Source organism: Pleurodeles waltl, chromosome 9, assembly GCF_031143425.1.
Source record: "Pleurodeles waltl isolate 20211129_DDA chromosome 9, aPleWal1.hap1.20221129, whole genome shotgun sequence".
In the NCBI taxonomy this organism is placed as follows: Eukaryota; Metazoa; Chordata; class Amphibia; order Caudata; family Salamandridae; genus Pleurodeles; species Pleurodeles waltl.
The window spans coordinates 1,013,479,856-1,013,505,494 of NC_090448.1; the positions used below are offsets into that span (position 1 = coordinate 1,013,479,856).

Below are 25,639 nucleotides of genomic sequence, written 5' to 3' on the forward strand. Positions count from 1 at the left end.
AAATCAAAGTTCCTTAGTTACCTGTGTGAAGTACCTTACAATTTATGTACTTACCTAAAATTTGAATCTTGCGGTTCTAAAATAAATTAAGAAAAAAATATTTTTCTATATAAAAACCTATTGGCGTGGAGTTAAGTCTTTGAGTATGTTTTCTCATTTATTGCCTGTGTGTGTAAAACAAATGCTTAATACTGCCCCCTGATAAGCCTACTGTTTGTCCACACTACCACAAAATAGAGCATTAGTATTATCTAATTTTGCCACTATCAACCTCTAAGGGGAACCCTTGGACTCTGTGCACTCTATCTCGCACTTTGAGATAGTATATACAGAGCCAACTTCCTACAATCATTTCACAAAAAAACAGAAAAGGGTCTTAACAGTCACAAGAAAAGACTCACCAGGGTCATCGGCCAAACTGTCCACGCTGAACTCTAAACTATTTTTAAAAGCATGAGAAGTCCTCGTAGGCTTCTTACAAATGCCACTTTCATCATCGTAGCATGGAGTTCCTTGATTGGCTTTTAAAGTAGGTGCTTGAAGGTCACTTAGGACAGAGAACTGTAAGCACACAAACAGGAAAGCGTGGTTTAGTAACATTATTTTGAATCTTGCAATTTTTACAGAAGAAAACATTTATTTTTTACACTTAGTCATACTCTTACCATACCACTTAGAAGCAGTTTAAATACTGTCCATAATATCTTTTTGATTGATGTCCAGTTTTTTGCACTTATAATAATGGATGTAATTTCAAAACCTCAGAATATACCTTGTCCCTCTTGACTCTATAATGTGCCCCACCACACTGCCAGCCATTCCTTTATATTCTTACAGGCAGTGCTCTCAATGGGCAAGTACTCACAGATACTCAGGACCAGCACTTCTTCATTTTTTCGAATTGAGTACTGACCTGAGGTCTAAGGGCACAATTCACAAAGGTAAATCTAGACTTTATGTCTACATTTACCTTTGTGAATTGGGCCCTCTGTTTTAATCAGCTAAATTACCAAGTAGTTAAAGCAGTCCCATGTATTTGTAGTGGGACGTGAGTGTCGTCTGGTGTGGTTAGTCCATGGGGGCAGGGAGTGGGGGTAGAGGGGGGGGGGGGGGGTTGGGTCTGGAACTGATTTGGACCAGTTAATAAGGAGGACAAGTATCTTTCATTTATATCAACCATTTGAAGTACTCTGGGAATAGAGTGCAGAGGGCCCGCAAGACACAGGAGAAAGCAGTCTACATACAAGGAAATGCCCATATTGCATTTCAGGTCCCTAATTAAAGGGGCTGTTATGAAGTCAACAGGCCAAAGGATCTATTACCAAGGTAAAGATGAGCGGGGATAGTCGGTCTCTAGTTTTCTTGCTGGGTACGGCCATTATCTTGAATTTTTGAATCGAAGAACTGGAATTTGTTCCTTGTGTCACAGCAGTGATAAAAAGTTTAAAAACAATGTTTTTTTTTGTTTGTTTTTTTACTGCTGGGACATAATTTGGGGAATGTCAAGGTCTACAAAGACACAAATTAAATTGTAACAATGTTCACTGTATTGCCTACCTTATGCCTAAGAAGAAGATGGAGGGGGAGGGGGGGGGAAGAGTGGCTGGCAATCCGGAGACGCCATCTGCTACCTTCCCCATCAATTACAGATATGGTGGCGAACACAGTTCGTTTTTTTTTTTTCTCAGAAGTGAGGCATGGCTAAATAGTAGCTGGGTCAGCTTATCAGCCACCTCATGTTAATTATTAAGGTATATTTAGGGAAGGGGGCTAAGGGTGGTGAGACCATGTTGTCCATGGCTTCCACACAACGCATCTATCCCTGAGCAGGTGATCCATGGGATTTAGGACCGCATACATAACAGGGGCAGCTTTCAATAATAAATTATTGTTGACTATTTGATTTTACTTATACCTTCCTCTGAGGAAAGTAGTTCCATTATTGACACCTACCCATCCACAGTTTTATGTATTAAGAGTATAGTTGTAACAACATAGTAACCTGTAATAAGAAAATTACACCTTTGGTATACGTAACTGTATTTGAGGTGTGACATCACCATGTTTGCTGCCATATCCAGCTGACAGCTAAGCAGACTTAAAACCATGGTTTAATCTAATCTATGAAAGAGATAACTAACTACCCCGAGTAAACCAAAGTTTAAAAATGACTCGTTGGTGTCTCATATGGACTATATGTTGATCGATGTATCTGGTAATAGATTTTGAGATTTTGGAGGCTAAAGAGTGTATATTATACCCTTATACTTAATGTAAAGCATGATGGCTTCGGAAAACTTGTGACCAACCATACAGTCAAACCAGAAAAGGCTTAGCCAGTGCCCGAAGGCAAATTGAGTGAGAACCTATATTGAAAGAATGCCTATTGCCAGCTACGCCTGATGATGATGATTGCTTCAGTTTTGGAAGAAATCTTGGATCGAGCACACTTCAACATTCACTGTATTAACTACGTATTTTTCTAAAACATGTATACTGAAAATGACTAATAAGACTACTAAACACCTCTGACTGGCTAGATGTTCTGACATTTAAATATGGTCCTACTCATGTAACTATCACATCTGATGTCTGTGATGTACAATGGTGGTGAAAAGCACACAACGTATACACATCTTTAATGTATTGAGCTTCGTCTGGAGGAGATCTTACCTTTTAGATAATTACTTTAGAGTTTGGTATTTAGGTTGTTTTTTTGTTTTGGCTACTGTAGTAGAAGGAATTTGTATTATTTGGAAATTTGGGTTAAAACGAATTATATATATTTAGATGGTGTTAATTATTATCCTTACTTCCATTACTGATCAGATTATGTTAGGCGATTCCACAGACAATTTTGATATAATTTTGATGGATACCATAAATGCTTTGATCCAATTTTTTGTTAGTTTAACTTAAAATGAAGTTATTTTAACGTACGCCAATGCTTATTTAGCATCTCTCGGTATTGACTTTGCCTAACATAAAATGCATACAGAGAGTGTATGTATAGACAATCTAAGCATCAAATATTGTAAATTGGAATTTTATAAGCCACTATAATTTGGCTCTGATCAATGTTTCAAGACACGGTTCACACTTGTACTTGAGATAAGTAAACTGAGGTTAATAAGTAGCGCGTCTTGGACATGTGATAGAGACTTGTGCACTGTGATTTAGAATTTGGCAGATGGGTTATTCCATCATAAACGGGGTGGTTTATCCATCCGCATTATTACAAGCGCATTATATCCGATTGCACTTGAAACGAGGAGGACATGAAACTGTTATTTTGGAATTTAGATTAATCACCTCAGGGGGTACTAACTGGTAAAAGGCAGAACAGATAACCTTATTTATTGAATTATGGCATAATGATGGATTTACTACAATGAAGTCTAGTTCAGCTCTGAGTTTTATGTTTTTGTGAAATATTTCCAAGGTCTGTACTCTTATGATCGATTTGGAAGGCTTAGTCATTTTTTTTTTTTAAATCAACATTTGGTCTTGATACTAGAAAGAAAAGGAAAGTGGTAAGATCACAGGACTGGAAGAGAAGAGACTATTACATTTCTGACCGATTCCCCAAAAATCAAATCTAGGGTATGCAAGCCTTATGAACTGATACAATCTGTAAGTTTCGGAAACAGCATTATCCCCAGTTAAATTAGCAAAATGAGCTTAACCTAAAAAGGGTCTTAATCTTCCATTAGCTTGTCAAGCCTTTGAAAGAACTCATTAGGGACAGGAGGCGGTTGGTAGATCAAAACAATTTTAATATAATGTTTGCCTGGCAATAAGCATTCCAGGGTAATAGACTGGTTCCTTGAAATTCATTGTGCGGACACATTTCACTGAATTTTTTTTTTTTTTTACATATCACTATTATGCCCCAATCCACATTATCTTCTCCGACTATTTTTAAATGTTTAAATTCCAAGAGAACAGAGTCCACAATTTATGGACCAATATCAGTTTTCCAGTAGCTTTCACTGATAAATAATACTTCACGTTTTCTTAAGGTTATGAGCTCATTCGGCATGAACATTTTTTTTTAACTATTGAACATGTGTTAAGCTGCAAGTAAGAATCATGGATTCCCCATATTGCATACTTTAATTGCCCTAAAAGAGGAGTTAACCTGCCACTGAGGAATAAAGAAGTTGGAACCTTATCAGTATCAAACCTAATTAAGCAAACATCCTGTATTTAGTCCAACCTCAAAGACTTGGTGGATGGACAGACTACCGAAGAGACAAAATACTGATCTGTGGCAGACCTAAACATAGACTCCTGGAATCCCCTAGTGCTAACACTACAGCATTGCCTTCCGGAAAAAGGAAGACATTTTTCAAAATACTATGCATACCCTTGACAATGGTGGCCTGTTCCTCCTACATTGCACTAAAATTCTGTGAAGAAAAAAAAAAAGCTTCTCAATAGCCACTTCCGCCATATTCACTTCCTGAGGCTCACAAACCTTTCATTTAAATATAATGACGAAGGACTCTGATACATATCCACCCGAACACCAAAAATTTTACAAATTGCATGTAAAGTTCCTCTTGACCAAGGTCTCCTTTTGGAAGAGACACAAAGTTTCTTCTTGCACCTAGGACTGTAAAACAAATTGAATTTAAGTCATCTTAAAAGGAAGACTGTGACACAAGCCTTTCAATACAACAGTTCATAATCTGCTAACTATTAATTACAAATGTGAAATTAAAAGCAAATTTGGTTTAGGACTTTGGCAGCAAATCTAGACATACAATGTGCAGTAGTTTCAGTCACAGTGCACCAGTCTACAGAATAGATAGACGTTATTCAAGACCACAGTGGTGACACAAGTGTGGGCTTTGTATGTTTAGAATCTTTAGCTAGTTACTGTGATAGTTGGAAAAACTTGGAATCTTCTAACCTGTCTACTGCAATAACCAGTGTCTCCTAAGACATTGACAGTTATGTTAACAGACTCCACTGAAACCATCTGGCGTTTTGAGACATCTGGAATTTAAATAGCCTTTTTCAAAGCCTGCACTGCAGCAAGCTTTAACTACCTTTGCATTTCGCACTTGTGGAGATCTTCATTCGGAGGGGACCTTCTGTACTGTATCATTTGTACCACTCCAGAAATTACAGATACTCCTGATATTTGTAATTCTAAGATACAGGATTACTGCAGCATTTCAGGTTGCACCTAAAGAAAGAAAAGGGGGCTTATCAAGGAAATATGAGAACCCATACGGAACTCAGCATTTATCTCAGGTAGAAAACACCAGGAGTTTATATTTGCCACATTTGTTGCAATTTTGAATCAGTGGTTATAGCGATTACTGTGCCACTAACTATGAAGTGCCACTATCAGTCCAAAAATGGCCACAACTTTGTTTTGGTCAGTAAACAAGGGCAGTCTGACAGTAAACTATCTGCAATCCTCCTCACACAACTGTTAATTTAATCTGCTGCAGTTTTTCTCAAGCTGTAGCTGATTAATGGAAAGATGATAACCTGCTTATAAGTAGGTGTAAATTGTACACCTGATGAGCGCTAAAACAGATTTTGACGACTTTTGGCTTTGCAAGGTTACATATTTGAACTGAGTCTTTAGCGTGTCCTTTTTAGAGACACTGAATAGGCTAAAGTTGTGTGTTCATATTACCTTGTTGTAAAATCGTATATTTAGTGGTTCCTTGGTTCAACTTGCTATGCACACTTTCTGCAACACACAAGAACAGCACCACCCCACACTCCAGCTCCTCTCCCCAAAAAAAGAAAGAGGTAAGTAGCTAACTCAACTCCTATTTAGTTTCTTGTTTTTGGTGTGTGACCATGTGTTAATGGCATTTCAGCTAAGAGAATAACAGAGTAAGAAGGAATGGCTATTTGGAGTCCAGGCACCATCTTTAAAGGGCAATTATTTTCCACTCACAGACATAGAGAAGACTAAGATCTGAAACAATATATTTGTCAGAGAACACAGTGAAGCGAGGAAGCCACTCTACTAGAATGCAGATCTTGAACTACCTATATTCAGGTGTTAAACCATAAAAGTAAAACGTCATATCATGCCATATTATCCAATTTTTCGACTACCGCAAAATGCATTAAAAAAAACATTTGTTCGGCAGTCAATAAACATCTATGCTAATAAAAGTACATCTTTTTAGTCCTCTTTCCAGCTTGAACGACAGAAACAGAAAGACGTATTTTCAAGATTAAGCCTCTGAAGTAGCCTTCACTTTAACACTACCAGAATGGACTTCGATGGATCACAACTGTCCACTCAAAAAGTTCTCACTAGGTAGTGAAAATACGGTGCTCATTTTACAACGATGAAAAAAAGCAGTGAATGAGACCACCCAACTAGTTTAGAATGTTAACTCTGGCCCTATTTACAAACTTTTTTGCAACTCCAAGAAAAAGCATTTGCAGTCTTCAATTCTACATTCGGATTCACAGTATCACACTTTATAAGTTGCAGAGTATGTAACTGTGTTCTCCTTTGGTGAAATTGTCAATCAAGTTATTAAATCATAGCTCTCGCTCTCCCAATACCTACTAGGTCCCTCAAACCATTTTCTCTGAGTCTCAATCTCCGCTGTTGTGTGCATTTGTGACCCAAGGCATCCACGTTTCTGACCACCACACAGGTGCTTTGAATGAGATGGCAGTTGCACCCCCTATGTGGTTTCTATCTGTGTATTTTCTGGCGCTGTGCCTCATTAAGAAATCACCACTGCCGTCTCCAAACTTGTGAACATTTCTCTCACTGGTGACGCCATAGCAGATCATTTTTCGCAGCAGAACAAAAGTGGCAACCACAGAAATGGATCAGAGAACAAAAGATCAAGGAGGAAAACTCACTTCTGTCATATTATGTAAAATGAAGCATTTCAGGGTCCCTGAAGAGAAAAGCATAGATACCGGCAATCCAGAGATATCATGAAAGCAGAGCTGCCACAGAGAACATCTTGGTGTGCCTCAGAGTAAACCATCATGGACTTAACCAGAATGGCCACAATATCCACAACTACCAACATTCGTGAAATGACATTATAAACAAAACAAGATAACCTGACAATGCACATGGGCAGCATACATACTAACTGCTGGAATTCGATTTCCAAATATAGTGCTAAACATAGCGGTACATAGTCAACCATGAGCCAAAATTACAAGGGTTCCTTATAATGTAGATCATATTCTATGACCATAAAGTGTCCTAATCTACAAGGCATTTGAGCACAATAATTGTTGGGTACAGAAATAAGGAAACCAAACAAAATCCAATATTTCTAGGACACAAAAGATTAGATGAGATTTGCGATACACTCATATTCCGAAAACGAAAGCCGATATACATCAGCAGCCATGATTATAAAGTAGCAGAATACTGTGGATCCGATTACGAAGGACCAGAAACAATGTCCCTGAGAAAATTGCTTCGCTGTCACACTGACGTGTTTCATAACGGGAGCTAATCATTTAGCACTTTTAGCAGGAAAGCAACAGAGACGCCGGGCTGGAGAGGAGTCACCAGACATGGCGGATGGGAAAGGCAGGGAGAAACAGCAGACCTGAATGAAATCCAAACGGCGTCATCTACTTTGCCTGAATTGTGTTTAGCGAAAAAAAAGCACAGAGTGAACCTATAGTGACCACTTTTATATGTTCTTTTCATCGAAGGCATTTTGCATCGTATCTGGGACTTGGTCAAGCTCGCCTGATCCCGATTCTGCCTGTTATTTAAATTCAACTGCGCTTTGTGCGTTTACGTTAACATTATTCATTTCGCTTTTATTTATACTTTTGCCCCATTTTTATTTGATTCATTTTAAGTTCCCAGTTACTGCTAGTGCAGAACGACTTCAGCAACAAAAAGAGCGCATAAAGACGCTAGTGTGTTGTTCTCAGTCCTCTTTTGCAGGCCTGTTTTTATTTATTTCACCTTTACATCACCCACCTTCCAATGTAGATTTCATAAAGACATTAGCAGTACAGTTGCACCAAAAGGGAAGAAAAAGTTTGCTTCAGGATAGCAGGACTGTGGGCAGTCCATGCCCTTCTGTTTCCGACAAGGTGGTTCCTTCCTTCTGAATCACCAGCATGACAGACCAGACGCTGTCCTTTAAAGCCCGCTCATCACCCATCCAAACTGGTCACCGATCTTTCAATTTTAGGTAAGATTACCTCTACTTCCACCAAAGTCTGCTACTGAACCCTTTACACCAAAGCACGGTAAGGCACATAGGGCCAGATGTAGCAAGCAGTTTGCGCCATGCAAATGGCCTAACGCGATGCACATACACAAATTGCGAGTCGGTACCGACTCGCAATTTGTGAATGCGACTCGCAAATAGGAAGGGGTGTTCCCTTCCTATTTGCGACTCGCATCGCAATTCAGAATTGCTTTGTGACTGCCTTCCCCTTTGTGAATGACGACAAAAATATTTTTTCAGAGCTGGCAGTGGTCCTATGGACCACTGCCTACTCTGAAAAAAACGAAACCAAATGGTTTCAGAAGTTTTTTCATTTTGCAACTCGTTTTCCTTTAAGGAAAACGGGCTGCAAAATAAATAAATAAATAAAAAAAAAAAAAAAACAGCTTTATTGAAAAAGCAGTCACAGACATGGAGGTCTGCTGACTTCAGCAGGCCACCATCCCTGTGAGTGCAGGGACTCGCTATGGGGTCGCAAAATGCGACCCACCTCATGAATATTGAGGAGGTGGGTCTTTGCGACCCCATAGCGAGTCGCAGACAGTGTCTGAGACACCGTTCTGCATCCGAGACTGCGACTCGGAAATTGCTAGTCGGACAGACTCGCAATTTCCGAGTCGCAATCTCGGAGTTTGCTACATGTGGCCCTCAATGACTTCATCATAAACGTAACCCTTGACCTTGTAGCAGGCACTCAATCATACCTCGAGCTCTGTCCTACTCCTGACAGTGCGCTTGCCATGTTCCCAAAACTTAAAACCTTTCTTACCTGCTGACCCAACGGGAAGACAGTTGATTGGTTATTCTGTTAAGAGATTCTCCAATAAACACCTCGGTTCCCACTCAATCCTTTCCCTTGGAAATGCAGACAGCTACTTCTTTTCAACATCACAAATTTACAAAATCTGATTTCTTTTGTACCATTCATGTGGCATTTCAATATGTGGGGAACGTTAAGACCCTTTTCTACCTTCCACACCATGCTACATCTGCCTCCCACTTTATTCTAACCAGGAGATTTTTTTTTTTAAAGTGTGCATAAAGTGTAGATTTTTCATCCCTGTTAGGTTATTTCTCCACAAAGCATCACTTGCATTTCCCAAGGGGACATGCTTACAATGAAGATCTTTCATTGGATCTCATTTCCTCCTCAGTAACTTACCCTTTACAATTGTGTGTTTCCTCTTCCACTGATGGATCATTCTGCCATTTTATGTTAAGATCTCTTCAAAGTGGTAAGACATAAACATCGTAGCACCTCCAAATATCCCAAATAATCGGCGCTTCCATCAAACTGAATGAATACGCTCCAGCTTCAGGTAATAACACAGTTATTAGCAATGACCTTTCTAACCCATGGATTTTTTTTAAGCCATCAATTTAATCTTTCCTTTGAAAAATGTAAACTTTACAAGAGCTCACCAATCTGCACCATTGTTTGTCTGAATTAGCATCTCTCAAATTAGCTTGTCAAAAGACTGCACCTTTGGCACATTAATTATGAACCTTAAGTCACCACTAAACACAAGACCGAATTTAGGATATTATAAAAGGTTCTCTTTTTCATTAGACTTTATCATAGCAGCAATGAAAGCTTTTAAAGCCATATTCAAAGTCATAAGGCATCTCAACATTTTCGCTACCTCTGACTGTCCATTCCCCTTTAGTCTGTGACCAGATCCACAACTACTTCATTGCAAGTAAATATATTAGGATTACGGATTCATTCACTTTGCGAGACCATGTATCCCCGCTACTGAAAGGGACAAACTGAACCCACACAACTTCAGCCCTTAACAACTGAGGTTGCCTCTAGGCTGCTCATGATTATTCTCATTTCAAGCCCATGCCCTTCATTTGTATCCTAGGTGACTGTGATGGTTAATTCCCACAAAGTGCCACTATCTAAAAGTTTCTCTGTCTACTGCATGTGTCGGTCCCTCTTCGTTGAAGCAGGCCAGGTTTCTTTCCTTGCTTAGAAAGCCTAATTCTGATCCCCCGGAGTTGAAAAACCACTATCCTATTCATGTTCAGTTTCCAACCAATGTCAGGCTTTAAGTCAGTCATTGGGATGGACAGCTCACTCATGGCTGTCCCGGATGACATCAGAAAACCACTGGATGATGGTAAAGTCACCATCCAAATCTAAATTCCCCCCGGGGGCAGATCAGCCTATTGTTATTAGGAAGATCTGCCCGGGGGGGGGGCAGAAACCTCTAGGCGCCAGGGTAAATAGTTTTTTTGTGTTTTTGTTTGTTTGTTTTTTTAGAGATGGGGAGCAACCCATTAGGCAAGGGTCGCTCCCCTGGGGGGGAAATTGTATTTAGACAATTTCTGCCCCCCTTGGGTGCAGATTGCCCGATTTAGAAACCACTAGGCACTGGGGAGGAGAGGGGGGAACAAATTTATTTTAGGCCATTTCTGCCCCCCCTGGGGCCGGCTGAGCTAGAAGCCAAAATCCACAGGTAGGCACTGTTCTCTATGAAAAAATGTGATGTGTCCACATTGTGTTTTGGGCCATTTCCTGTCGCGGAGGTATCATTTTTATCGGGAGACTTGGGGGAACGCTGGGTCGAAGGAAATTTGTGGCTCCTCTCAGATTCCAGAACTTTCTGTCACTGAAATTTGAGGAAAATGTGTTTTTTTTAGCCAAAGTTTGAGGTTTGCAAAGGATTCTGGGTAACAGAACCTGATCAGAGCCCCACAAGTCACCCCATCTTGGATTCCCCTGGGTTTCTAGTTTTCAGAAATGTGCTGGTTTGGTAGGTTTCCCCAGGTGCCGGCTGAGCTAGAGGCCAAAATCCACAGGTAGGCACGGTTTTCTATGAAAAAATGTGATGTGTCCACATTGTGTTTTGGGCCATTTCCTGTCGCGGGCGCTAGGCCTACCCACACAAGTGAGGTATCATTTTTATCGGGAGACTTGGGGGAACACTGGGTGGAAGGAAATTTGTGGCTCCTCTCTGATTCCAGAACTTTCTGTCACCGAAATTTGAGGAAAATGTGTTTTTTTTTTTAGCCAAAGTTTGAGGTTTGCAAAGGATTCTGGGTAACAGAACCTGGTCAGAGCCCCACAAGTCACCCCATCTTGGATTCCCCTAGGTATCTAGTTTTCAAAAATGCACAGGTTTGGTAGGTTTACCTAGGTGCCGGCTGAGCTAGAGGCCAAAATCTACAGGTAGGCACTTTGCAAAAAACATCAGTTTTCTTTAAAAAAATGTGATGTGTCCACGTTGCGTTTTGGGGCGTTTCCTGTCGCGGGCGCTAGGCCTAACCACACAAGTGAGGTGTCATTTTTATCGGGAGACTTGGGGGAACATAGATTAGCAAAACAAGTGTTATTGCCCCTTGTCTTTCTCTACATTTTTTCCTTCCAAATATAAGAGAGTGTGTAAAAAAAGACATCTATTTGAGAAATGCCCTGTAATTCGCATGCTAGTATGGTCACCCCGGAATTCAGAGATGTGCAAATAACCACTGCTCCTCAACACCTAATCTTGTGCCCTTTTTGGAAATACAAAGGTTTTCTTGATACCTATTTTTCACTCTTTATATTTCAGCAAATTAATTGCTGTATACCCGGTATAGAATGAAAACGCACTGCAGGGTGCAGCTCATTTATTGGCTCTGGGTACCTAGGGTTCTTGATGAACCTACAAGCCCTATATATCCCCGCAACCAGAGGAGTCCAGCAGACGTAACGGTATATTGCTTTCGAAAATCTGACATTGCAGGAAAAAAAGTTACAGAGTAAAACGTAGAGAAAAATTGATGTTTTTTTCACCTCAATTTCAATATTTTTCTTTTTCGGTTGTTATTTTCTGTAGGAAACCCTTGTAGGATTTACACAAATGACCCCTTGCTGAATTCAGAATTTTGTCTACTTTTCAGAAATGTTGCGGTTTCTGGGATCCAGCATTGGTTTCATGCCCATTTCTGTCACTGACTGGGAGGAGGCTGAAAGCACAAAGAAAATCGTAAAAATGGGGTATGTCCCAGTAAAATGCCAAAATTGTGTTGAAAAATTGGGTTTTCTGATTCAAGTCTGCCTGTTCCTGAAAGCTGGGAAGCTGGTGATTTTAGCACTGCAAACTCTTTGTTGATGCCATTTTCAGGGAAAAAAAACACAAGCCTTCTTCTGCAGCCCCTTTTTCCCATTTTTTTTAAAAAAACGAACATTTTCACTGTTATTTGGCTAATTTCTTGGCCTCCTTCTGGGGAACCCACAAATTCTGGGTACCTCTAGAATCCCTAGGATGTTGGAAAAAAAAGGAAGCAAATTTGGCGTGGGTAGCTTATGTGAGCAAAAAGTTGTGAGGGCCTAAGCACGAACTGCCCCAAATAGCTAAAAAAAAAAAAGGCTTGGCACAGGAGGGGGAAAAGTCCTGGCAGCGAAGGGGTTAAGCTGCCGTAGTCATGTTCTTTTGTTTCTCTTTCCACACCAACAACAGTCTACCGCTCATAAGACGGGCTGCACTAATGCAAACGTTGTTGACAATTTTTGAATATTTTCTTGTCTCAATTAAAGAACTGATGGTAGCAAATACAAAAACCTCAGTCTAATCAAAGTGAAGCTTAAGTATGTTTGGCAGTCCTCCATCAGCCTGGACCTTTGTAGCTCAACCACCGAGGGAACCTACCTGTGATTCTTACAAGCACCAGCAATACAAGTTTATTCTACAATTATACTCTCTACACACTCAAATCAACGAAGTTTTTCCTCCACCTTCTTCCTTTTTATTAAACCTCTCAAGGAATTTCTCAATGTTTAGGGACACTAGTTTGTAGTCAATACTGTCATTTTATTACACTTAGATTATGCAAATGCAGTCAACTTGGGCCTTCCAACATTTTTCAATAGGTTTCAAGTTATTCAGAAAGTTGCAGCCCATTTACCTTTTGCTTGGAGCAAGAAGGGTCCTTTACCCTCACATCTAGACAAACTTCACTGGCTTCCAGTCACTAAAAGAATCAAGTTCAGAGCCTGCTCCATGGTTCTGTCCCAAATGCAGTTTTGAAATCACAGATGATTTGCACATGTTTATGCAGTGTCCCGGTATTCAGCTCTTCTGGCAAGAAGTGGGTAAGGCTCTGAGATGTTGAGTAGAGAAATTAAGGTAAGCCTAGCACTGGTGATCTTTGGTATGCATGAGGATAAAGGGGGAATTATTAAATTACCTAAGATACAGGGACTACTTTTATTTGTATTAGTTCTGGTGGCAAGAAGGGAGACCTGCATTAAATCTGTATCCTCTGCCTCACCAGGGCTCACAGAGTGGGTGCATGCAGCACTGCGGGTTACTAAGCTCGACTGCAAAGATATAACATTGGAGAAGGCAGGGGTGTGGTTGCCACTAGAGAACTGGTGGATGGAATGGAACTTGGGAAGGACCGATAATCACTTGGAAGGTATCCGATGATTACGACATACGGACCAACACATGGAAGGCACTGAGTCCAGCACGTTCAAGCAATTGATGTTAGATAAGGTCTTGCTCAGGTTGAGGCGTAGAGACAGAGGGGGCACGGATTCAGCGATCCCTCTGCTGGGAAATTACCATGTCACCCGCTGCATAAGGAGGACACAAAAATAAACTACTTCATTAGCTAGCTTTCACCGATAAGCAAATATATGCAGGAGGTGTAAGATCAGACAGAGGACAATTAATATAAATGAAAAGTTATATTTAAAAAAAAAATAATAATAATACAGGGAGAGATAAATGTATTGCACAGCTGTACTGTTTTTGCATTTCAAGTTTATTTGGAGAGGACAAGACAGAGACGCATTTTGAAGACAGCAATGTTCCTGCTTGAGGTAATGACCCTGTGTAAGCATTCAGGTAAAGAATCATGGCTCAAGATTACCATCTGTCTAATGGTTAGTGTTAAAACCCACAATAAACCTGAGGCTCTCAATGCTGTATAAACTTGGTCATTTAATTTTTATGACAACTGCCTTCCGACGTCAGAATGCACTTGGCATAATAAATTTATAACTCTAGTTGTGTGTAACTATTTGTTATAGATGCCTAGTGACATCATAGCACCATTCTGAGTAAATGCTATAAGTGGATGATCAATTTTCAGTGCACAAGGTAAGGGGGAAATGGCAACACTCACAAAGGTAGACTCCCAGTCATTCCCTTTTAAAGTGCGGCAGAGGCTGCTACTAGTGGTGAGCCTCAGGACTCCTAAAAAAGCCAGGAGCAGCTTTCATTGTGAACCAGGATATAATCAAATTCAGGTGAGAATACTGTATGTATTGCATGCCTCAGTAAGGCCTTCTTAAGAGTGGTAAGGGACATCAACACAGCCAATGTCCTAGGGCACAATGTTCTTTCTAAATGCTGTAATAATTACTTGATGTATGTAAGAATATGTTCATCATACGTTTGGGCAGAGTGTCAAGCTACATTTAAAGCAATAGGTAGAATGGAGACCAGGGAGAACTACAGCACCCAGAGATGGTTAGTTCTGAGAAGAACACATTAGAAGCACCTTAATTAACTGCCTAATCTTCAAACCCTTAAAACATGGTTTCCTGTAGCTGGTCTAAAAGATCAGTCACCAGCAGAAGGGGAAGAATACTTCTGTGTAAATTGGAGATGCCAGATCAATCCATATTACTGTGACGCCAATTTTCCAGTCATGAGTTTTCATTAAACACAGGTGCATTTTGTATGTGGTAGTCTTGATCCAGTTCAACAGAACTTGTACACCAGAAAATAACCATTAGCCGAACGAAAGCCCAGTTCTGACAAAGTTGCACCCCAATAAATGAGACATCAAGTAACCCAAATCAAAGTATTACATTTTTAATTCTGAGACTCTGGAGCCAAGCAAGGCCTTATGATTTTACTACAATTACAGTATAATATACTTAATTTGAAGGGGTTTTCCACCAGCCCTCTTCATTCATTGGTCGGTTATGGTATCATTCACATTTTTGCCCATCGCACTACATCATGCAGCTTGGCAGAATAGGTCAGCCTACTTCACTGAGTGTGACGGCGTTCTGCCCTTTAACAAGGAGCACGTCCACACACAAAACAGCTACCATAGGTGCCACTGAGTACTAGCGAAACGCATGCCATTACAAACCAGAACTAGTTCTGTTTTTAGCCAATTTTATTTTAGATTGATGAAGGCATGGCAGAGCTCAACAATAAAGTTTTGCAAAACCGAGGACAAAACAAGCATTGACAAAGCCCAAAGGCTTGCATCCAATGCCAGACCTATTGGCTTTGCAAATGCGTGCTAAAAGATGAGTCTTGGGAGGAGGTAGCATTTATTTTTCTCATTAACCAAGCCATTCCATGACAAATTAAGCACAATATTTAGGAATACAAAATTTGTTAAAAGGTATCCTTCACAATGTTTTAAAAATATAGGCAATCGTGTTCAACATGCAAAAAAAAAAAATCTGAGACAATAACTCAAACGCAGTTTCTCTAACACTTCCTTATCTATCGTAATACAAAGCAAGGAGTCCCATAACTTGATAGCTGAACCTGGGTGGCCATCACACAGAGACTGAACCACACGTTCACACGGTGCAACATGCTACCCGTCTGGATAAGCGCTTCAGCACCACACAGAGGTAGTAAGCGCAACACAAGCTAGAGCCTTCCTTAACGCGTGTTTTTACAATGAAGTGCTTCACATGCTGGAAATACTCCTTGAAACTACAACACAATAAAAAATGTTAAAAAAAACAAAAAAAAAACAAAAACGATTTTGCAGTTTAGCAGGGCCAAGCAAGCTGAATCCGCTGTTAACCTGTGGCGGAGAAGGCACAGTAGATGGCATCGAAGCAATATCTAAAATTAAATATAGTTCTGTCCAGAGTGCTGCATTACAAATGATGAGCCGTTCTAAATTCTAGCAATTGATTTGAAAACTGTCCAATGAAAAAATTGTACCATATTCTGAGCCATATCTAGGACCGGCCTTTAAGTTTACTGTTTAAACCCCTGTTATGTAACAGATAATTTGCATCTAATGCACCTATAAGTCTTCCACCATAAATGTTGTGGCGAGTGTTCTGAACTCCTCCAGGTTACAACAACATAGATTAAATAAACTCTTGCCCTTATTCTATCCCAAATTACCCAAATTATTTTTAACCTGTTCAAGGCACAGGCACAAGAAGAAAATAATGTCTGCAAAGTTGTAAAAGATTCTTCGCAAATTTGAGAAACCCTCTAGAAAGGTTCACACATCTGTGTATAGTCTGCAAAGTGTTTTAGAGCTTCAGACTATCTTCCTAAAATAGTGACATTTTCTTTACATGTATGTATTTTTAACGCTAATAAAATAGTTATGCAGAAAATATTTTTCAGTAAAGAGACGATACTCGCCACAATGCAAGAGTGCACAGCAAAGGTTTGCAAACTTTAAACTTGCAGAGAAAAAAAAAAAAAATCTGTATAACTTGGTTTTACATTTAATTTATTAAAGTTTTAACAAGCAAGGTACAGTTTGTATAACAAAATAAACGGTTGAAATTATGCAGGAAGCAATGTTTTGAGAAATATTACATCGTAGGTTACATAATAATGACATCCTATCATAAGCAAACAGGGTGAGACAGGGCATGAGCTGCAATCATGAGGAGAGGGAAGAGAGGTCACAGCATTTCTTCAGGCATAAGTCCAACAGTCTGCCACTATACTTGGTATATATATATATATATATTTTCATCAATGCTATAGGTATCCTATAATTTTCACAACATCTTTTGGAAGTGGTTTTAGCGATATCAAGTTGGCACAGTGGTGCATTGTTGGGTATGTGTGTAACAGAGCCTAGAAATCTTTATGCCTGTTGGATTGTGGAGTAATACATTTCCAGATGGTTGTTGCAATATACCCAGTGTGACAGCCAGGTTTTAATCTTTGAGTAGCGCTTTCTGACCCACACGCATGCAACTCCCTTCTAAGCCAGCAATAGGGTGTTAGATATGAATCACATCATATGACACAGGATTTTAATTGTGCATCCCATCAGAGCCAAAATGGCTGATCAATGAGTATACATCTTACATTGTAGATACTTGGGTCAATATTTTGTGCCAGCAGCTATTAACTAATCGGCAATCGACTACAAGGTGGAAGAAATCCGCTTCTGGAGTAGAAGCAAAAACAACAAGGTGATGGATGGAATGCCTGAATTAATCCCAGCCACCGGTAATCACTCGGGCTGCATCCGAATCCATTGCTTTTTGGCCACCATGCCACCTCAGATTGGACCCAGCTATATGCAAATCAGTCTTGACACTGCTCCTCATAGGAAGACTCCAGCCTGACCTGCCAAGCCAGGTCCTGCGTGAACTGGAACGCAAGCAACCTAGGGCCGGTTTCGCCCTGGTTAGGGCTCCTCAGCCAGGTATAGGTTGGTTCCAATGGCACAGTGAGCCCGGGACCCACGTCTGGGAACACCTGTCCCGCTGGCATGGTGGGTAAAGAAGCAATGGCGAGTGGGTGAGATTAATTCATGCATTCCATCCTTCTTCAGCCTGAAAATTGGCTCACTATGTAGAGGAAAAAAACAGGTGTGCTGGAAATAAAAAACTGGAACATTTTGTAGCCTCAATAAATGAATGAATAAATAAATAAATAAAAAAACACCCTTGAAATGCAAGATTTTCTGCCAATAATTAAATGCACCAAGTTGGTTTTCTCAAGGAAAGCTGTTTAGTAAGTCAACAGTGCTGCATCTGGGCACCCTGGAAGAACAGTGTTGATATTCACGACTGAATGCCCCTGAGGAATACTGGGAGGGCCCTATGCCTATGGGTGGCTACGGACAGCATATTTCTCCCCCACCCCCCAGTTTCTTCTATTTCTTTGTACACACCCACGAGAGGCATCCAGCGCCACTATAGAACTTATTTGATGCTACCCGTTTTGAATGATGGAAATATGCCACTATGTTTCATACTTACTGACCTCCATGTTATTACACGGCCACTGGGGCTTCAGACGCGACTGCATTGTTGGCCTTTGAGTATTTGTGCATAATGGAAGAAAAAAAAAAAATGTGATATATATATATATATATATATATATATATAAAAATAAAAAAAAAGAAGGCTTCTCCCATCTGAACCTTTATGTCGACCCCATAGCACAATATTCAACAGACTGAAAAGAAGTCTTTATGATCAAGCCAATAACAAACCCCTGACCCTCACCATAAACAAAGGATTTTTGGAAGCAAGACGGGGCAGACTTGTCCGTCCAGTTTGGAACCGCAAAGCTGTAATGGGCTTCCGTCTGAACCATTATGTTGCACAGAATGTTTCATTTTAAGCCAATGAAAGGAAATGTGGCAAGCTGAACGAGAAGTGTTTCTGTATAGGTTAGAGATGTCAGATGAAACCATGATAATGGACACCACGTCTCCAATCATCTGCTTTCATTAAACAAAAGTGTTTTGTAAGCTATAGTCCAGTTCAACCCAACTTGTACACCAGAAAATAATGATTACATGAACATTCTAAATAAAATCTAATGGAGTAGTAACTTTTCAAAAAAGAAACAAGAACCCCGCATCTATGTGTCTAATATGTTTTAAATGTCTTCTGATTCTGCCTCCAAAGGCAAGGAAAACGGGTTGCTCTGTCTATTTCTACTGAAACTTTCAATAGGGTACTTACTTCTTTGCATCCTACTCACAGTTTAGTTACGTAATACTCAGCCCGATCTCCAGTGCTACCACTAATTAAAAGTATAACTTATGCTCTCTTTGGCAGACATATGGGAGACTGCATCCACTTGCTCAAGTTCTAAAGACATGTATGTATGTATGTATGGATGTATGTAGTATTTGTAAAGTGTGAAACTAGGTACAAAGAAAAAGCGGTTACAGAAGCACATTGTGAGGCTGTGCGACAGTGAGACATTGGGAAAACAATTGCTATTTGGACTATTACTACCGGCATCAAAAAAACTGATTGTAATGCCTGTAGCCTTTGGAAAATCATTTCTGGCACAAGATACCTCTTACATGCAGAGCCCATGACAGCCTTGATACAGTATCCCGCTGTCTTCTCATTTCCCCCCTCTTACAACACCTCTTTTGGCACAAAGATCCGGAGCCCAGTACTAAATACATCAGAACCTCTTTGAGCTTTCCGAGGTAGTTCCATTAAAACATTTTAAATACATTTAAAGTAATAACAGATACTAAGAAGGCTTTCACTTGCTCTGGGAACAGTTTCCAATACAATGTAACCTTGGTCTCTCCTAACAAAGAGTCAAAGTACCGCACATCGACGACTGTTTACCCATTCCTCATGCAAGTTTAGATTATCCATGGCTGAGGAGCGAAACGTTTCCATTTATCTTATACAGTTTCTACCACTTTGTTGCGACTTTTTTCTGCCTTGTACATAAGGAGAACGAAAATGTCTTAGTCCCAAAATCGAAATGCTTTCCTACTCCCGTACTAGATTGTATTTGAAGTTTAACAACTGCACCTTACACTTGAAAAATACCTGGGGAAAAAGAAATGTATTCCAGTGCTGGCCTTCAGTGAACAGTCACTTCTGATTTTAACTGTTCGAGTCTAGAAAAAAAGACGATGCGAAACGCGTCGATGCAAGGGTTAACTGCGGGCATTTTGTATTGAACATATCGGCTACAAACGAATGATGCGATCTGTAAGCAGACAAGTAACGATTATTCCTAGGTTGCAAAAATGTGCGACCCTCGCCTTCCTTCCCATTGCACAGAATCTCCTAGGAAGGCATGAGGCATTAGAATCTGCATCAACTGGAGTTGTTGCTTCACTTGACAAAGGTTAAAAAGTCAAATCACGGGCTGCAGTTAAAGCACCGGAGCCCGATAAGAGAAAAGTCCCAGGCAACTATGACAAAGGCACACCTAGCAGCAGAGCAGCCAGTCAGATACATGCGAGAACAGCGCTGAAATCAAGAGATGATGTTCCCCATGTACAGAAAATACAGAATCGTAAAGACACGGCCAAAAGTAGATTAAAGCACTAACGCCGCTACAAACAAATTCGTTTACCGTTATAAAAAAAAAAAAATCAAAAAAATCAAAAGGGCACTAATACTTGACTTGAAAAATTGCCTTATTTGATTTCGGGATTAAAACCGGCTGGTCCAAGCGTTGCGTCACCCAGTACAGGTCACGTGGCACGTTATTCGCAGAGGTAGGAGACCAGGTATGTTAAGAACGCCTCTTCTCAAGTGGCTGATAATTAACTACCCCCCGCTGGAGCTTTCTCGAGCCATCCAAAGAAGGTTTCCGTGTAATCATGTGAGTGCCATGAGACAGGAACTGAGCGGGTGCCAGTGTGAGGCAAACCATCACTGACGATACAGAGAGGTGACTCGCCCCTGCCCCTTGCAAACCTGATCGCCTTAGGAACAATGTGTAATGTATACAGCGTTTTAATGTGTCGATTATCTTGATCTTGTCTCCATTAGTCATCATCTAATTGTGGAACTCACAGCTCAATCTTAACACCCAAGCAGATCTGGTTTTTATGTACCATTGAGTTACTATTTACAGCATCCGGGCAATTCTATGGCTCCTTCAATACAAAACATTATGAGGGTTTGCCTTCACCAATCTGTAGTCAGTTCTTTACAAGTAGTAAAGCTGCACGTACCCGTCCTTCCAGCACAACGCAAAGAAGCGATGCGTAGATGGAATACCTCAAACAAGTCAGCGATACAGGGGCTTCTGTCCTGATGGTTTTTGGGGTAGCTGAGGAGGAAGCTGCTTTAGACAAGGTGTTTGCGGTGCAATATCCACAAATAAGTCAGCAAAGAAGTGTGTGTTTGAGAGGTGGGTGCTACATATTGTAGAAGCTCCCAGACCAGTAAATTACCATCTCTTGTTGCTGCAAGTTGAACCAGTATGGTTCCGTAGATCATTTGTGAGATAAATTAATTACCAGCAAGTGACACGTTTGCTGGACTACACGAAATTAGCTTGGTCATCATAATTGGGGTTTCTGTGTAGACATAAAAAAAACTAGAGCAATTGACACATTCTATGATTAAAAAGGCAGCATATGATCTGCTAATGTCAATATGTATCAACGCAACTCAATGTTATTTCACTCATCTGTCAGATATGTACACCACTAGATAGTCAGTATCTCTGCCTACAAAAGGTTGCCCAGGTTGCTCCTCAAGTCACCATTAGGACTACAGTGAATACACTAGTGGTATAAACAAACTGTACCGTGTTACCCCTCTGGCTAGAATGAGCCAAATAGATCCATACAAGCTAAAGAAACCCAAACTCTTACCATCAAACAGCAATGAATGCACAACATAAGTGAAAACAAAAGGACAACAGCACTTTTTAGATGCATGTACACCACTCTTTCACATGACCATCATAGATACAAAGGACTCGCAAAGTGCTAGCACTTTGCTACAATGTTGTGATTCAATGCTCATTAGATGCCTGCAGTGCTTCCACATACACTCCAAAACCCAAAAGAACACACTTGACTGAAGCTAGAGCACATATCCAACATAGTTATGGTTAACAAGCTAACTGCCATCATATAGCTTAAAACAGCACAAAAAAAAAAAAAAACACAAATGCCCAACAGACCAAAATTACGTTTTATAATTAGTAGGTACCATTAGCACAAAGAAGGTCCAAGTGGGTGTCAGAGGGCTTTCAGAGATTAACAGGCAACACCGTTTACCAATAGCAAAGGAGTGTGTGCAGGTGCATAAACACAGCTATTACTTTTCATATATGAGAAGGATGGCTTTGAGCAAATTTGCACCTAAGTAGGCCCAGAGTCGGTGGTTTTCTTCTAATTTTATCAAATCAGGGAGGAAATTGTTACCACCTCAAGATGTAACACTTCACTTGATATGAGACTCTAATAAAGCCAGGGGTTACCCTTCAACAATGATTCTCTCTGCATAAGATAAAGGATGACTACCAGAGTATATGTCCACATTGCTCCAGAACCAACACTGATAAGACCATTCACAGCACTCCTCTCTTCTCCACCTAAGGGTGGATGAGAAAGGATGGATGTCAGAATACATCCACGTCCCACCTTGACCAATCCCGAAATAACTTTTTTTTTTAAAACCCAATCTCTCTCCTTGCCTCCTTACCTGTTCCCATTTCCTAGCTAGTTTAGAGAACCTTTTATTTATTGGTTACCCATATCTATTATTTTCTCATATTTTGCGTCATGTTTCCATTGCTGTCAATTCCTCACAGAACCACCATACCAAACAATTCTGTCCATTCATTAGTGGACGACGGCAACAGATTAGAAATGGCATGGTCCAAATGCTTCTAACCTTGAAGGAATTTGACAATGAGTCTCACCTTCTCCAAGAAGGATATAAGTTGCCCATTCACAAATGGTTTCAGTTTAAGTCTTTTTGTATCAAGCACTAATTGCACTATAATAAACACGAATCAGTTTTTAGCATCCAAAGTTACCAAACACTATACAAAAAAGTGCCTTACTCTCTTCTATTCATTTTAAAGCTTCTGTTCTCAACTTAAAACTTAAGTAATTTAACAGCGTTTAGATTCCAAGGTCCTCTCCACCTTGAAATTACAGCAGCTGCTTAAATTTAGGGGGGAAAAAAAACGAAGTCATGGCTCCTTAGTCAGCTTTATCACTTTGGGCTTGTCCTGCTCTCACTGTACCAATGTTCTGTATTTTATCAAAGATGGTTTTAGATTTGACTGTGCTCATAATAGCACTTCCCACCTTTGCCTGCTACTATATACTAACATCCAACAGAATACGGGACAAAACCTTTAAAAACACATCATTTACTGCCCAAACAGGCCCTAGTGTTGGCTACCACAGTATCTAAAGCACTCACCATCAAGGAACACCTATACCTCCACCAGCCAGACAAAGCGCGTGTATGTCAACATAGAAGGAGTGGATGCAACTGGCATATCCTTTAAGCCATAACTCTTAAAAAACAAAATCATTTCATCAAGCGTAATGGATAAGGTCCTAATGTCAGAACGAAGGTCTTCAACAGACTGGAGAAAGCATTCCTCCAGCAAAGTCACCGAAGCCTGGTCAAAACACAATATCCTATATCCTGTAAAGATGAACCGGGTTATGATCTATGATGTAGCCAAGGTAACCACCTAGAAAGTCACCTGGCAGTGAAAAGCTAGAGAAGGCTATAGTGAGGGCAGTTAGTTTTGACAGGAATGGTACAAATTTAAAGTTGATCACCATATAATATTTTTTCTTTCTACTTCCGTGCCAAGCCATGCAACTGCCAAAGCTGTGTTTTCACACAGCTTATTCAAAGCAGGTCAAATATATCCAGTGCCTTGAGACCCTCATGGGCGAGTAGTGCGCTTTACAAATTCCTTGATTGATTGATTGATTGAATAGTTAAGGACTATCGCCCCTTGACTTTGGGACACCACAATTTTCTAACACAGGATTTTCTATGGATGGTGGTGGAAAAGCTGTTTCTGTCATTAAAAAAAAATACACATGGTCAAATATTGAAGAACTGCATGCTATTCCTTTGAAGCAATACATCTGTAACGTCAAAGAATAAGTCCCCACGTTGTTTACATTGTAGACCCAAGGAAGTTCATATGCCAAGTGACCAAATTCCTGAGAACGGGTTCGCCTAACTGGGCACATCCTAGCCCCAAGTAGGATGAGGAAAAAACGGCTAACTAGAGCGTTCCATGGAAGACTGGAGGATCCCCAAAATAAAGAGTTTTAGCAAGACTGGCAAAGCGGCACTGCAAAACTGGTCTCGCTGGTATGTAGAATGAGCAAGTGTAGGCATGTTGACAGTATATGTGCTTTGAAGAGTATTAGAATAATTGTTGGCTTCAGTCACCACTCACAATTGCAACATTCACACACGTTTTCAGAATTCGAAATGCAGCTACAGGTAACATTGGGAGGTTCCTCTTTCAACAAACGAAGTCATAATACACAAACGAGAAGCAGCCTTTCAACACTAAATACAGCAACACACATTATCACCAGATTTGTTCCTCAAGAAATTCGGGTTCATATCTAATACTGTTTCAGACAATGGTTTCAACAAAACTGAATAAGGCAGTTGTGGGAACGTGTATCAAGGTCCACAGGGTAGTCAGTGGCTATTGGGTCTCAACTATGATAGTCTTACAGTGGTGGCTAGGGCCCACAGTACTGCTGTACCCAACCAGAACGACCAAATGCTCTCTTTTAGTACCTGGCTCTTTCAAGGTAGCTGGGACAAGCACTCCAAGTCATACTCAAGGGGGGTGATTTGGGTTAAGGCACTCAGACAGGAGTTAACTTAGTGACACCAATAAATAAATAAATACCCTAACAACTATGCTTTGTAACAAAAAAATACTAATTACATTTAAGAAAATATACTACATATAAAATGAAGAGGCAAATACACCTTATGTCTTTAGCACCTTCCTATTGAGATATATAACCTGAACAAAATGTAGTGCCATAAACACAGTTAATATGGCATTTACAGCCAATGCTATTCAATTGAAGGTGAGGCTCTGAGATTAAAAAAAGAGTCTAAACTATCATAGTGTAAGAACTGAGTAACAGTAGCACCGAACCAGTCTGGCAAAAATGTACTTCAAAGGTTCTCGTCACTATAATTACTTCTTTTAACTTGTAGCGATTTAGTTTAATTTATTGGTGAAGGAACGATCATGGGATTTGGGTGCATTTCCTATTAAACTTGGCTGGGCCCTCAGAACTGCTATTGGGGCCAAACCAACAGAATGAAGAGCCTATCTACTCCTGTCAAACAACAACTACGAGAAAAGTGTGTGGTTCAGTGCACATTCTTAGGGCATAGCCTACAGAAATCCTATTAGTTAGTCATTTATGGGTTAGCCATAAGGACAATAGCTGGTCTAAGATGCCAGAATACCTAGATAGCCACTTAAGTCTAAATGGTTAGTGACCTCTATTTTAAAACCCATCAGTCACTGTCAGATTCTAGTGGCAGGGCACCCAAGGAACACAAACTAAACATGAGCTTCTGGAGCAGTCATAGCCCAGCAGTTATCTCAAAGGTTTTCGCAATCATTTGGGCTCTATACCTAGCTTGCAGTTAAATGCACCTTCTAAGAAGATGCACTGCAGCGTGTTCCCCCAGGAAGCAAGGGCCACCTCCTAGCACAATGAAATACAGCAGAGGTTTCTTCAGGCCAGCCCCAACTTACACCCAGTGTGGAAAGGAGAAAGCAACTAGCATGGCCCTACCTCTAGATCACAAGTCTTCTCTACTTGTTTGCTGCTCCTCCATGGATCTTGAACGTGGAACCCTGCAACGGCCCACAGTCATAGCACTTATGCCCAGACCTGGCCAACCAAATCTTGTGCACCCTTTGCAGCCTGGGGACTTCTCCATCTTTGATGGACAATGT

General features: G+C 40.4%; 1 protein-coding gene across 2 annotated transcripts in view; it reads right to left on the reverse strand.

The window, feature by feature from the left end:
* Positions 1-25,639, reverse strand: part of TOGARAM1 (TOG array regulator of axonemal microtubules 1) — a 489,673-nt gene that overhangs the window by 431,308 nt on the left and 32,726 nt on the right. For both annotated transcript variants that reach the window (XM_069208622.1, XM_069208621.1), the window contains exon 2: positions 402-561. In XM_069208622.1, the coding sequence (XP_069064723.1) occupies positions 402-561 (160 nt within the window). The remainder of the gene's footprint in view (positions 1-401; positions 562-25,639) is intronic.